The sequence below is a fragment of the Callorhinus ursinus genome, unplaced genomic scaffold (assembly GCF_003265705.2).
Source record: "Callorhinus ursinus isolate GAN/ISIS: 27379988/994484 unplaced genomic scaffold, GSC_fseal_2.0 scaffold1, whole genome shotgun sequence".
Taxonomy (NCBI): Eukaryota; Metazoa; Chordata; class Mammalia; order Carnivora; family Otariidae; genus Callorhinus; species Callorhinus ursinus.
Genome location: NW_027397063.1, coordinates 74,054,431 through 74,068,716, shown reverse-complemented (window position 1 = coordinate 74,068,716; position 14,286 = coordinate 74,054,431). Strand labels below are relative to the sequence as shown.

The 14,286-nt window shown below is 39.7% G+C and overlaps 2 protein-coding genes across 4 annotated transcripts in view; both read right to left on the bottom strand.

The window, feature by feature from the left end:
* MCCC1 (methylcrotonyl-CoA carboxylase subunit 1) overlaps window positions 1-3,268 on the bottom strand; it is a 59,825-nt gene extending 56,557 nt beyond the window's left edge. Inside the window, exons 1-2 of one of the 2 annotated variants that reach the window (XM_025878040.2) lie at window positions 3,058-3,213; window positions 2,093-2,225 (exon numbers count right to left, since the gene is read on the bottom strand). Coding sequence is in view for 1 of the 2 variants with exons in the window: in XM_025878039.2 (XP_025733824.1) it covers window positions 3,058-3,146 (89 nt within the window). In the remaining variant the exon portion in view is untranslated. Of the gene's footprint in view, window positions 1-2,092; window positions 2,226-3,057 lie in introns of both variants that reach the window. The other variant, XM_025878039.2, reaches the window with a different exon arrangement.
* Window positions 3,269-9,334: 6,066 nt separating this feature from the next.
* Window positions 9,335-14,286, bottom strand: part of LAMP3 (lysosomal associated membrane protein 3) — a 35,515-nt gene continuing 30,563 nt past the window's right edge. For both annotated transcript variants that reach the window (XM_025878028.2, XM_025878032.2), the window contains one exon: window positions 9,335-9,901. In XM_025878028.2, the coding sequence (XP_025733813.1) occupies window positions 9,883-9,901 (19 nt within the window). In that variant the 3' untranslated portion in view covers window positions 9,335-9,882. The remainder of the gene's footprint in view (window positions 9,902-14,286) is intronic.

Genomic DNA, 14,286 nt, shown 5'->3' with positions numbered 1-14,286 from the left:
CGACCAGCTGCTGGTGACCCCAGGCAAGTCTCTTTACATCAGTGTTTCTCCAGGCTTTTTTCATTATGGCCCCCTAATGCAAAAACATGAATACTAAGATTTTGTAGGAGGGGTTGAGCCTTGGAGAGTATGGTAACTATGGTAACATCTAAGATTTTTTTCCCTCTCTCAAGACCCAATTTTCACTTTACAACTCAGACTTCAGTGTCCTCACAGAAGATAGGAGACTCCAACAGGTGCTCTTGAAGATACTTTTCAGTTGTCAAAGTATATAATTTAAGCTGAGTCCTTGTATTAATAAGAAATGGAGAACCAGGGAGGCTAAACGACTTGTTTGAGGTATCTTAACTAGGTAGAAGTTCGCTAAGGTCTAAGACAATTTTTAAGTTCCATGATACCTATTGATACAGTAAGTTACAAAACTGTAACCAAGAGCTGACAGAAAGCAGGCCACATTCACTTTGGGAACAAAAAGTATAATGCCTATCAGGTGTCAGCTAAAAAGAATACACTGGAAAAACGACAAATTGCAGAAGGAATTCCATTTTCGTCTTTTCCATCCATATCTGGAAGATTTGGCAAAACTATGGTTATAAAGAACTAACCATTTTAGATCATTTACAAAGCAGGTGATAAAAAGCGTAATTTACATTAGATACTATGCAACTATGTATGTGTAGCATGTATATGCTGTGTATATATCTAGGTAACTGAACAGGACTAGCATTTCACTGGGGCGGAGGTGCAGGAGGTGGGATTATACAGTGGGGCCGGCAGTCTGGCCTCTGACGCACACTCAATCAGACACTGACATCCATCAAGGGCTGGGGCAGGGGGAAGACCCACAGCTATGGCACTTGAGTTCCACAAGACAGCTTCCTCAGGAGGTTATTGCTTTCCCACATCTTTCCAATTCCACTGACCTCACTCTCTTGATCTTTGAGAAATATCATTTTTCCTTATCTTTAAAAGGTATCTTCTAGTTCATAGCATCCTCCCATCACATTCTTCAGATAGGTTTTTCGTGTTTCTTTAATAAGATTCAAGGCCTGTCCTGCACAGATGTATCTATAAAATGGCTGCTTCTTGGTAAATTCAGCTTAAAAGTCTGATTAAGTTTCAAGGCCACAGCTGAACTAAAGTTTTCTTCTGCCATTCTAGTCAAGACAGACAATCACATACATACACACCACTTAACATAATCCTCCATCCCAGCCATGTTTTGATTGGGCTATTCCATTTTTCACCATTATCTAAGCTACAACTTAAATCAACGGCTTAAAAAACAAAATTAAGAAGTTCCTTCCATGAGATAATTCCACCCTAATTCAAGATAACTTCTGTATCAGTTTATTCTCATTTCTAAAATCCCACCACCAGATTTCTTTTCTCTGAGATACTAGAGAATCATTACAAGACATGTAACCACCCTCTATCATGGTAAGATTTGTAATTCCTTATGCCATTAACAACTCTAACATTTTCCAGGATCACAGGTACTTGAGAACAGTTCTATACACAGTAGGGAAGATTTGAGGAGAGGGAAGAGAAAGAAAATGGGTCTGTGTAATCTCCTGAAGAGCCCTGGAAACCTAAGAAAAGAAAAATGAGGATAAAGGAGCACTAACACTGCTTTTACCAACTGTCTTATTTTATACTCTGGGGCTAGTCCTACAATTAAGTAACTGAAATCTAAATACCTCTACAGTAACTTGTGGAAAACAAAAGCAAGTAAAAACTTGACCCAAATGGAAATCTGCAAAGGCTGCATTTATGGATTGATTCATATGCACAAGGTTGTTTGAGCCTCTTTCCATGTATTAATTCATTTAACTCACACAATCCTAGGTACTAATATTATCTCCTCTAGGAACAGTATCATCACCTCCTCCTAGGTAAGTAAGCTGAAGCACAGAGACATTAACTTGCCCTAGGTTGCTCACACAGCTAGTGAGTAGCAAAGCTGAGATCCCTGGCTTCTGACTGCAGCCCGAGCGCCCTTCAGCCCTAAGCTATGCCTTCTTTCCAGAATGGAGAAGGAGGTGAGGAGGAGGAGGGTGAAGAAGCAAAGCAAGATAGGGAAGCCTGGTACCTGGAAACCTGAGGGTGTCTTCACTGCCAAAGTTATCGTCACTGAAGCTTACAGCTCACAATTTGAAACTGATCTGGAGTCAGGTTAGTTAACTTGCCTCCCAGAACTTTCGACAAAACAGCCTCTCGGCCCTCTGGAAGATAAATTTGCTTTTCTTAACTTGATCCATTCCAACAATGAGAAAGAACTCCAAGAGTCTCTGAACTGGACACTTGACCGGGGCTAGCCGAACCAAAAGGCGCTTAAGGGCGTCCTGGCTCCATTTCTTACTACGTGTAAACTTGGGCAAGTCGTTGACCTCTCCCAGAGCCGGGATTTATCAACACTCCCACGCAGGGAACGCAGTGAAAGCACCACGTTAATGCTAGCAGCTGAGCCGGCGTCGCTCTCGCCGCGATAGTGAGGGGACCGTGGATGTGGCCGCCCCAGCTCCATCCCTCCCCCACGCCTCAAAAATGGAAAAACAGGGGCGCCTGGGTGGCTCAGTTGGTTACGTGACTGCCTTCGGCTCAGGTCATGATCCTGGAGTCCCAGGATCGAGTCCCGCATCGGGCTCCCCGCTCAGCGGGGAGTCTGCTTCTCCCTCTGACCCAACCCCCTCTCATGCCCTCTGTCTCTCATTCTCTCTCAAATAAATAAATAAAATCTTAAAAAATAATAATAAAAAATAAATAACTCTTTTAAAAAAATGGAAAAACAGAGGCAGACGGCTGCGGGGTGGATATGGGAAAAGGGGAGGAAATGGAAGAGCCGGGTGTGAAGAAGTCTCCCTCCTGATGCCAAGACTGAAAGCAGAACACCCCGAAGGGGGTTGGGGTTTTCCTTCCGTCCTCCCTTGGTCCCGCCCCACCCCCTCCACCCTCGGTCCCTGCGCCCCTCTCGCCGAGTGCAGGAGTCCATTTACCGCCAGCCCTGCCCGCCCCCTGCCCCAGACACAGATCCATCGCCCCTCCACCTCACGATACCTAGGCGGCAGCAGCAGGCTCGGGACTCGCAGCCACCGGTTCCTCTCCGCCGCCACTAGCAGCACCGACACCGCAGAGGCTGCGGCCATATCCCCACAGCACGGTCCCTCTCCGACTCCTTGGTATATCAGGTGCTTCTACTCGCTGCAAAACCTTGCCTCCGCTCCGCAAGCCTGTTGTCCTCCACCGGCCACCGTCCAGCTCTGAGTCAAGCTCTAGGCCTCTCTGGCGTGGGGGGCGTCTCCATCAAAACCAATCAAAGGACAGAGCGGGACGTCGAGGGCGGCGATTGGCCAACCGGCCACGAACCCGCGGGCGTGTGGTCCCCGCTTCTTCGGGCCCCCTGGGTGTGGCGCCTGGGGAACGCAGTGTCCGCCCTTACCTTCCTTGGCGCCTGTGGGTTCTGGGTTGCTGCGCCTTCTACTGGCCCGCGGGGTTCCTTCGTTCTCTTCGCGCTGTAAGGAGAACCCGCCTCCTGACCTTTATTATTAAAGGCTGGAGAAGGTGGTGGAGGCCGAGTCCTGGGGGAAAAGTCAAACGGGATGAAGAGCAAAACACATATTTTCTAGTATTCTCAAGAAAGGAGAAAATAAAAAAACCTGAAATAAATAACCTAAAATTTAAAAAGTTAAAACTACCCGAGTTTTTTTTTTTTAAAGTGTTTTAGTTGAGGGGCGCCTAGGTGGCTCAGTGGGTTAAGCTTCCGACTCTTGATTTTGGCTCAGGTCATGATCTCAGGCTCAGCCCGAAGTTTGCTTGAGATTCTCTCTCTCTTCCTTTCCCCCTACCCCCTCCTGTCCTTTGGGAGTGCTCTCTCTCCCTAATAATAATAATAATCCTGTCCTTTGGGAGTGCTCTCTCTCTCTAATAATAATAATAATATAATAATAATAATAAGTATTTTAGTGAACTATTGGGAAATAGAGGAAGTCAAAACCAAAACTGCAAAATATCTAGAAAATAAAAACACTGAAAACACTACATACAGATGCTTATTTGGACTGATAGTTAAAGCAGGGCTGATAAGCAAATTCATAATGGAAGTAAAATAATCATCCAATTCAAGGGCTAAAAAACGCAAAAATAAACATAAGGAAAGCAGAATAAAGAAATTAGTAACAATAAAAGAAGAAATTAATGAATTAAGGAAACTAATACTAAAGAACTAATAAATCTAGAGGTTTAGAAAAGAAATTAATAATGTAGTTAACTAATTTAATAAAAGTAAATGGAGAAAAATGCACACTTGTCATGATAAAATAAGTGGAGAAAAGTCACAGATACAGAAAACAAATTATAGATTTGTAGGAGACTAATTTTGTTCAACTGTAAGCAAATAAATTTGAAAACTTGGATGAAATGGATGATGTTACAAGAAATGATTCAATGTTCATATAATTAATATCTTATTAATAGTTTAAAACAAAAAATCTTATATTCATAGATGTTTAACAGGTCATTAGTAAAATTCAACATACATTCTAGAGTTTAAGACTCAATAATTCAAGAAGTGGTATTGGGACAAGTAGCTAGCTCTCTGGGGAATGAAGTTGAATCCTTACTTCTCACACCTAAAATCAAAATAAGTTCTAAAAGAATAAGAGATTGATATAAAAGATGGAAGCATAAAAGAGGCTAGAAAACACCATGGGAAATCTTTTTTTTTTTTAATTTTATTTATTTATTTGAGAGAGAGAGAATGAGAGATAGAGAGCCCGAGAGGGAAGAGGGTCAGAGGGAGAAGCAGACTCCCCGCTGAGCAGGGAGCCCGATGCGGGATTCGATGCCGGGACTCCAGGATCATGACCTGAGCTGAAGGCAGTCGCTTAACCAACTGAGCCACCCAGGCGCCCCACCATGGGAAATCTTAAAAGAGGGAAGGTTTTTCTAAGTGTAACATAGTACTCAAACTATAAAAGAAAATTAATCAAATTCAGTTTTTTTAACTCTGCCCAGCAAAACATACATAGGAAAAAACAAACAGTAAACTGGGAATAATTTTATAACTCTTATCACAGATGAAGGGCTATTTTCCTTAATATATAAGTAACTCTCACAAATAAGAAAAATAGAACTGTAATGCAAGAGAAAATTGGGGGCTGAATTTAGATTGCACCTGGGAAGCTTCCAGGAGGGTTACAAACCAACGGGTTAATACATAAAATGTATAAAGAATTCATACAACTCAATAGCAAAAAATAGGGATGTCTGGGTGGCTCAGTCGGTTAAGTGTTTGCTGTGGGCTCAGGTCATGATCCCAGGATCCTGGGATCGAGTCCCACATCGGGCTCCTTGTTCAGCAGGGAGCCTGCTTCTCCCTCTGCCCGCCGCTGCCCCTGCTCGTGCTTTCTCTCTCTCCTTCTCTCTGACAAATAAATAAATGAAATCTTTAAAAAAATAAAATGAAGTGATGCAAGCTGTTCATTAATTATAAAAAATAGCAAAAACCAAATAACCCAACCTAAAATTATCAAAAGACCAGAATAGACGTTTTTCCAAAGAAGACATACAAATAGCAAACAGCTATGTGAAAAGGTGCCCAATATCACTAATCATCAGGGAAATACAAATCAAAACCACAATGAGATATCACTTCACACCCGTTGGGATGGCTACCATCAGAAAGACAAAAGATCACAAATGTGGGTGGGCATGTAGACAGAAGGGAGCACTTGTACCCTGTTGGTGGGAATGTAAAATAGCCATTATGGAAACCAGTATGGAGGTGCCTTAGAGAATTAAAAATAGAACTACCATATGATCCAGCAATCCCACTTTTGAGTATATATCTGAAAGAAAGGAAATCAGTACCTTGTAGAGATACCTGCACTTCCACCCTCATTGCAGCATTATTCACAATAGCCAAGATGTGGAAACCACCTAGATGTCCATCAACTGGATGAACCAAGAAGATGCAGTATAAATGTACACAATGAAATAATATTCATCTATGAGAAAGAAATCCTGCCACTTACGACAACATGGATGAACCTGGAAAGACATTATGCTAAGTAAAATTAGCCAGATAGAGAAAGACAAACACCATTTTGGGAAAACTTTTCAGCAGTTTCTTATAACATTTAACTACCCAGAGGCTTGGCAAATTTTCTGTAAAAGGGAAGAAAGTAAATATTCTAAGTTTTGGGGACCTGTTTCTGTTACAACTAATCAACTCTGCTGTTATAAAGCAGCCGTAGACAATACATAAACAAATGGGCATGGCTATACTCCACAAAACTATTTACAAAAACAGGTGGCCAAACCACGAGCTGTAATTTATTGACCTCTGTCCTAGTTACCCATTTTACAACTGACTTCATTACTTAGTGGATTTGACAGAATTCAGCTCAACATGGGCAATTCTGGATATGTGGTAACAATGTCCCGAAGTCAAGTGTTCTGGGACCCAGGAACATGCCACGAGCTGTATCTTAAAGGGCATCTATTTCTCTGCAGCAAATGGCATGGCCTCCAGAATGCTCAGGGCCTGTGTTATGAAATTCCCACTGGAGTCTGCCAAAAATTCCATATTGTACCTTTACCCACCACTGATACCTCCAACATGAGGTTTGCCTGACTGTGTAGCTCAAGTAGCAGAGCTGATTGCATTACAGCCTGGAGTTGCTGTAGGGCCCTCTCCCCCTCGGGCCCCACCCAAAACTGATAGTTTTCTATACCACCCGGTAAATGGGCCAGAGGAATTTTCCTAGCTGTGGAATGTTGCCTCTAGACCCTAAAAAGGCCTACCTGGTTCTATGGCTTCTTCTTTGTGGAAAGGTTACAAGATGCAAACTATCTGTATTTTATTTTGGAGGGGATATCTGGCATGCCTCTGATCCCCTGGGTCCCTAATCTTCATCGGGTTTGCCTCCTACTTCCTGGAATACACGTGTCTTGGCAAGGCTTCCAACATAATAATTGCTTTGTGCTTGTCCTGTCTAATTAGCATAATGGCATCAAAGTAATGGTTCAGTGTGATATCCTGGTGGGATATCTGTGTGGTCCAGATCTCTTTGGATTATATTATGACAAAGAGTTAACAAATCCTTGAGGCAAAGCTATCAGTTAACATTGTAGAGCAATAAGCCAACAACCAGCCTTGGTGAAAAGGCAAGTCTGCCTGAGCAGCAGCTGGTCAATAGACTGTTAGCACGAGGGGCTGAGGGGCTGCTCTCCTGGGGAGGTGCTATACTTGTGGCAGAGTTGGTAGCAGGCTAGAAAGTGCCCCGTCCTATTGCCTTTTGTATAGTTTCCTATTAAGCCACTTTTCTTAGTGTACATACTGGAATTTACTTACCTGAATTGCCCGCAAAAAGTAAACCAGTAATTCAACCTTGACAATGGACCCGGAGTAGCCAGCATCCAAGATGGCCCCCATTGATTTCCACCTCTTCTGGTCTTCATTCCCACATTGTACCAGAGATGGTTGGTGTGACCAATAGAATTCAACACAAGTGATGGTATATAACTTTTGTGAGTAGGTGGTCAGTCTCTCTCGAATCACTCACCCGGGGAAAGTCAGCTGTCATGTTGTGAGCATTCCTATAGATATGCCACATGATGTGAACTTGGAAGCAGATCCTTCACCTCCAGTTGCACTTTCAGATGACTACAGCTCTTGCCAACAGCTTAACTGCCTCCTAGTAAGAGAGCCTGAACCAGAAACACCCAGCAAATTGCTCCAGGATCTCCGACCCTCAGAAACTGCGTGAGATCATAAATGTGTGTTGTTTTAAGCTGCTAAGTTTTCAGTTAACTTGTTATATAGCTGTACAGGACTAATACAGTGAATATAGGACTTCTTATTTATCTGAGCCCCTACCAGAGTATCTGGCATTTAGTAAGTCCTTAATTGATGTTGGTTGAATGAATGAATAAATGGATGAATAAACTGGCAGCACTTAAGTAAACCAGTAATCTAGTCAGTTAGTCTGGTCTAAGAGTTGGGAGATTTAATTTATAACTTTAATGTGGTTTCCTTCTCAAAAATTCAGATTCTCTCAAATAGGTCTTCCTAGCTAGTAATAAAGTGGCAGTAGAGAATAGAACAAAATGAACTATAGAAAGATGATTTAACATATTGATTCAAGCAACAACCTCCACTACATTGGTAAACAAAAATTTTTATAGCACAAAAATCAAATTATAAGACACGAATGACATAAATTCCCCTCCAAAATAAGTTTTTTTATTACAAAAACTTTTATTACAATTCAATACTCTATTAAGACTAAACTGAGGACCTTGCTAACCCTATTGACTCACAAGAGAACAAGCCAGCAAAGTCAACATGTCCTCTAGGGTGACCTGAATTATTCCTTTCCTAAAGAATGCTAGGGGTATGTGGTCTTTTCTGTTAGAAGACTCAGCTCCTTCCTTTAGTTGTAAAAACAAGCAGGAGTACAATTCTTGGCAGGTTGCTCTACAGAATAAAGTGAATTAGAATAGAAAATGTGGCTGTAACAGTGCAGAAGAAGCAAGTTACCACAAGGGGGGGATCTACATTCAAGAAAGAAAAGTTGGTTGGAGGTTGGAAGATGTCTCTCTTTTCAAAGAAATAAAAAATGACTTGAGAAGTTTCCTCCATTCCTTCATCTTTAGAGCCACAGCCGCACAATCCCATACAAATGAAAAACCCTTGTTTTATAGAGCCCCTCAGTCTCCTTCAAGGAGCTAGAGAACTTTATGAAAGATCAGCTCTTTCACTACCCACCAAGTCCTCCTTTCGTGTCTCCTAATCGCTCATAATTCTGGAGAAATTCATTTCTCTGTGAAAAAGGAGCTTGTGCTGGTGTGAGGCTTCAGGCAGCACTTAGTGCACCCGTGCTGTGAAAAGGCCAGAGATCTTGCCATCAGACCAACTGGCAGTCAAATTCTGGCTCTGCCACTTGTGAGCTGGTTGACATGGAGGTGATTAATTTCCTCAAGTCTGACTTTACTCATCTATAAGTTGTGAGAATTATATGGGATGGATCTAAACTTAGCCTAGTGTCTGGCATAGATGCGTACAAAAATTAAGGGCTATTGTTTCTTGCTGATTAGTGAATTCTGTTGTCCATAGCCATTGAATTCTTAGTCTCTAGTGATTCTGCAGGAGTCATCAAGAGTATAAGTTGATTTGTTCCTCTTGTTGGTGTCACATCAAACCTAGACAACCTGTGATATGGTGGGTTTTTTGATGATTTTTTTTTTTAATTAAAGTGGAAGAAGAGGCAAGTAGGTCATCAGACATATGTATATCATAGAAAACATGGAAAATAAAAGCGCTAGGAGTCCATTTTATAGACAAAGCTGAGGCATTTTTTTAATGGGAAAGATGAAGGATAAAATAACATCCCCAATGTACACAGGTAGCATTAATTACAAATGACATTTTAGTTTATAGTTTGGAAGCATATACCACTTTGCATACATTATGTTAATTTAACATATCTCAAATGTTGACTTAGAATGGTTAAAATATTTTGAAGGAAATTTTCTCTGTGAAACAGGAATTCACTCTGAAACAGCTCACTAGGCCTTTCATAAAATGAACAAAAAATATGCAGAAATTGATTTGCTGCTTGAACTTCAATCAGAAATGACTTGGGTTTTGTGAAAGATGGTGGTTTACGTCGTTGAAAGGACTAATTCTAAGGGACGTCCCAACATCCTGGAACTGATGAAAGAATTCTCTAAACCCCATTGTTTTCTTTTCCCCAGGGCACCAATTAGATTCTCTGGTATCCAGATGATTCGTGTCTTAGGCGGAGTCCATAGACAATCAAACCCACAGCGCAGAGACCAAGCACAATGGCCCCAATCACAGGAAGCACAATTGTGTAGTCAGATGAACACTCGTCCACTAAGAGAGAGAGAGAGAGAGAGAGAAAATACAATATAGCGGGTAACGTTTGGTGAGGACAGACCAGAAAGCAGACTAGAGTGGGAAGGATATGACTGGTCTCTTTAAGTTGGAGTATACTTGACACACAATGCACCTTGCCTTTTAATCCCACCACTGACTGTGTGAACTGGGATGAGTTCTTGAATCTTGCAATTTCCTCATTCATAAAGTAAGCAAATAATATGTAAAACTGTTGAAGGATTAAATAAGATAAACTTATCTTCTCGGCAATTATTAGATATTTAATAATTGTTAGACCCGTTTTCTTCCAGGTGTGCTCTCTGCAAAGTAGACCGTGTTTACATAAGAGACTGTTGTTAGATTACACATGATCTCTTGAAAACATGTGATGTTTATCCATGTTTTAAAAAATGTAAAACATTTTTGCTACACTTAACGTGCTTTTAATGAGCTAAAAATATTAGAAAACAGACCTAAATATTCATGAGAGCTTAAGAATGAAAGTTTATAAATTTGTCAAAACTTTTTATTTCATTAGAGTGCTTATTCAGTTCATTTAAAATATAATCAGTCTCAGTTGGAGAAAGATGGAGAGCCCTGAGGAAACGAGGGAATGTGATTGAACACAAATAAGTAGAGAACTGTATCTATATCTTATTCAAGGATAGATAAGGGCCAATAGATGAATGGATAAAGAAGATGCACTATACACACATGATGGAATATTATGCAGCCATAAAAAGGATGAGATCTTGCCGTTTGCAGGAACATGGATGGACCTAGAGGGTATTAATGCTAAGTGAAATAAGTCAGACTGAGAAAGACAAATACCATATGATTTCCATTCATATGTGGAATCTAAAAAAAAAAACAAATGAATAAACAAATAAAAAGCAGAATCAGACCTATAAATAAGGAGAACAAACTGATGGTTGCCAGAGGGAAGGGGGCTGGGGGGCTGGGCACAAAGAGGTGAAGAGGAGTGGGAGATACAGGTTTCTAGGTACGGAATGAATAAGTCACAGGGATGAAAGGCACAGCACAGGGAATAGTCTATGATATTATAATAGCATTGTCTGGTGACAGATGGGAGCTATCCCTGCAGTGAGCACAGCATAGCATAGGAGATGGTGAATCACTATGATGTACACCTGAAACTACTGTAACACTGTGCATCAATTCGAATAAAAAAGAAAAAAAGAAAAATCTCCAGTATATGTCAAGGGGGAAAAAGCAATGCAAAGAAAAATGAATATAGTACTACAATGTTTTGTGTAAATAAAGAAGAAATGAAGATATATTTGCTTGCATTTACTTAAAGAAAACCTGGAAGGATAAGAATGCATGATAAACCAATAAAAGTAATTGCCTATGGGTGGCAAGGTGAGGGCAAGGATTTGTAAGGTAAAACTTCATATCATCTTAGTTTTAAACCATATGCAAAGAAAATTTTTAATCAAAATTTCAAATATTTGAATAACATTTTATAAGAAAAAGAAAAAGGATAAATAAGAGAATATATCCATGAGATCCTTGCATAAACCAATATCAAAATGAACCAAGGATCAATTTTCATCTGAGGTCAGAGAAAAAAGAACCAGGAAGGACCAGGGGAAAGGGAATGGTAGAGACTCCAGGAAACAACAAATCTGTACAAGACAGGAACTGTGCTTGTCCTACACTATTTGACATGGCAGTGGACAATATTTTCATAATTATAATACTATATACCTTATTAATTTAGCAAAAAACAGTGATATAACCATAAAAGGAATGGTGTAAGAATGAAATCCTTATCTGCCGTAATAAGTAGTTTAAAGCTAATATATTAAGAGATAAGAAAGCTTTTTAACATTTTTAAAAAGAATTTTTGAGATAGTTACCATAAGAAATTATTAAAATTAGTTAAAAGTACTTTGTCTCTTAGAGGAAGGAGAGGGAAATGTTGCTTTTCATGATAAGCCCTTTTGGAGTATACAATTTTGTTACATATATAGTTTTTAAAGATTTATTTACTTAAGAGAGAGAAAGAGCACGCACATATGAGGTGGGGGCAGGGCAGAGAGAGAGAGAATCTCAAGCAGACTTCCCGCTGAACACAGAGCCCCACACAGGGCTCAATCCCACGACCCTGAGTTCATGACCTGAGCTGAAATCAAGAGTTGGACCCTTAACTGACTGAGGCACCCAGGCGCCCCTGTTACAGATACATATTAATAAATGTGTATTTCTTGGATAAAAAAGAATATTGACAAATTAAGAAGTTAATTTGATTAAAATGATTTGAAAAAAATACAAAAATATTAAAACAAAATGTGAAACACATACCCTAAAGTAATTCCACCAGGAACTTACACTAACGACATATTCATGTAATTACACAAAGAAATGTTACAATAATCTCATTTTATGAGAACGAAGTGGACAACCTTGATATCCATCCAGGATTTTAAATGGCATATCCATACAGTAGAATATAAAGTAGACACTTCAAAGAAGGTGGTAGATCTCAGTGTGCTGACAGAGAGGTTCGCTAAGATCTGCGGAGGTTTGCATGAACCCAAACAAATGTGCGTGTGAGCCTGAAGGGAAAAGAGGCAAGATGCTGGGCAAGGGGTGGGGTGGGCATAGAGAGCAACTTTTACTCTCTGTAAAGTTTTATACTATTTAATGTCACATTGCTTAAATGTTTTTAAAATGTAGAAAAAAGTACACAAAGAAAATAATTATCTAATCACCGCAGTCCTTCCACTTGAATGAATCACTGCAAACCTTGAAGGCATTTGCTTCCTCTGTACATATGCGTGCTCACGTGTATGCGTAAAGAAACATTATTCCATTTTTTTTAAAATGGTATTTTCTCGTTATAGATAATTAAGATGATTTACGAAAGCTCACAAAAAAGTAAAAACTGTAGGAGAGGAAGAAATTTCTTCTTTCCTCCAAGATTCCTCCAACTGGTTTAAGAATTACTGATTAATAGGAGAAAAAAACCTAAGTTTTATTATGTGTGCACAGAGGGCCAATAATGAAATTGACACCCAAAGAAATGACCAAGGCAGGCAGTTTTGATACATTTTAGACAAAAGAGATAACACATTTGTGAGGAATTGACAGGATAAAGAAAACAGATGTCGGGAGTTTTAATTAATAAGAATTCTAAGTGGAATTTGTGTTGATATGGCAGATCAGTAAAAAGTAACAGGGTTTGTTTCTATAGCTTTCTTGGTTTTAAAGATCCTTTCTCGGGTGATAAGGATGTCTTTTTACTTCTTAGTACAGGGAGGGTAGCTTTCATATGGGAGATTTATTTCCTGCTTTCAGGGTGACAGAGGAGGATCTATGAATGTCCTTGTTTCCCAAGACGCTTCAATTCAAAATAATCAATATGCCATTGTGGTACCTTTTGGGCCACCCTCCCCTGGGCTCCTTACAAAACCAATCACCTGAAAACCACCCACCCAGAAATTATCCTTGCTAAAACATGAACCAATATAACTTCAGGCATCTTTCTTTACAACTACAAGGACAGATGGGTAGAAAAATAAATACAAGTACTTGTATTAATACAGGATCATGCAAGTGCTATTTTACCAAAATTGCTGATTTTCATTTAACTTGATTTCATAGAAGAAAAAAAGCTAAAACAAAACTGGGACAGCTACCAAACTTCAAATAAATGTATCTTTGTCACAAGAAGTATTGTTTCATAAAAGATCCCCTTAAGGTTCAAAAAAGAGATTATAAATACACACTAAAGGATTATGAAATGCATTAAGAGGGTTATGAAGTAAATGACAGACATTCTGTGTTTTCTATCTTCTGTGTTTCCAATTTAGACATTATCTGTTGATAGTGTTTTGAAAGATGAGCACGAGTAGTTTCCCTTCTATCTCTCTTCTTCCCAACTCAAATTTTGAATAGATAAGTTATTTTTTTAATCATTGTTTGGTTTTACATTATTTCAATTCTATTTAACTGTCATTCCTATGATTAAAAAATATTGTTTCAAACACATAACACATTCACAATTCAAAGTCAAAATACTACAAAGTGCTGTACATTGGGAAGTTCTACTTTCACCCTTGTCCCATCTCAGGCGCCCCTGTCATAACCATTTGGCTTTTTATATGTATTTCCAATGTTTCAGATATAAGCAAAATGAAAAAATATTTTTCCCTCCTTTTCTCACTATCATTGTACATTATGCTTTTTTTTCATTTAACAATACATTTTGAAGATATTATTAATTTTAGAGAGAGTGCAAGTGGAGGGAGGGGTAGAGGGGGAGGGGGAGGGAGAGGGAGAGAGAATCTTGAACAGACTCTGAGCTGAGGGTGGAGTCAGAGGCCAGGCTCAATCACCACACTTAGATCATGACC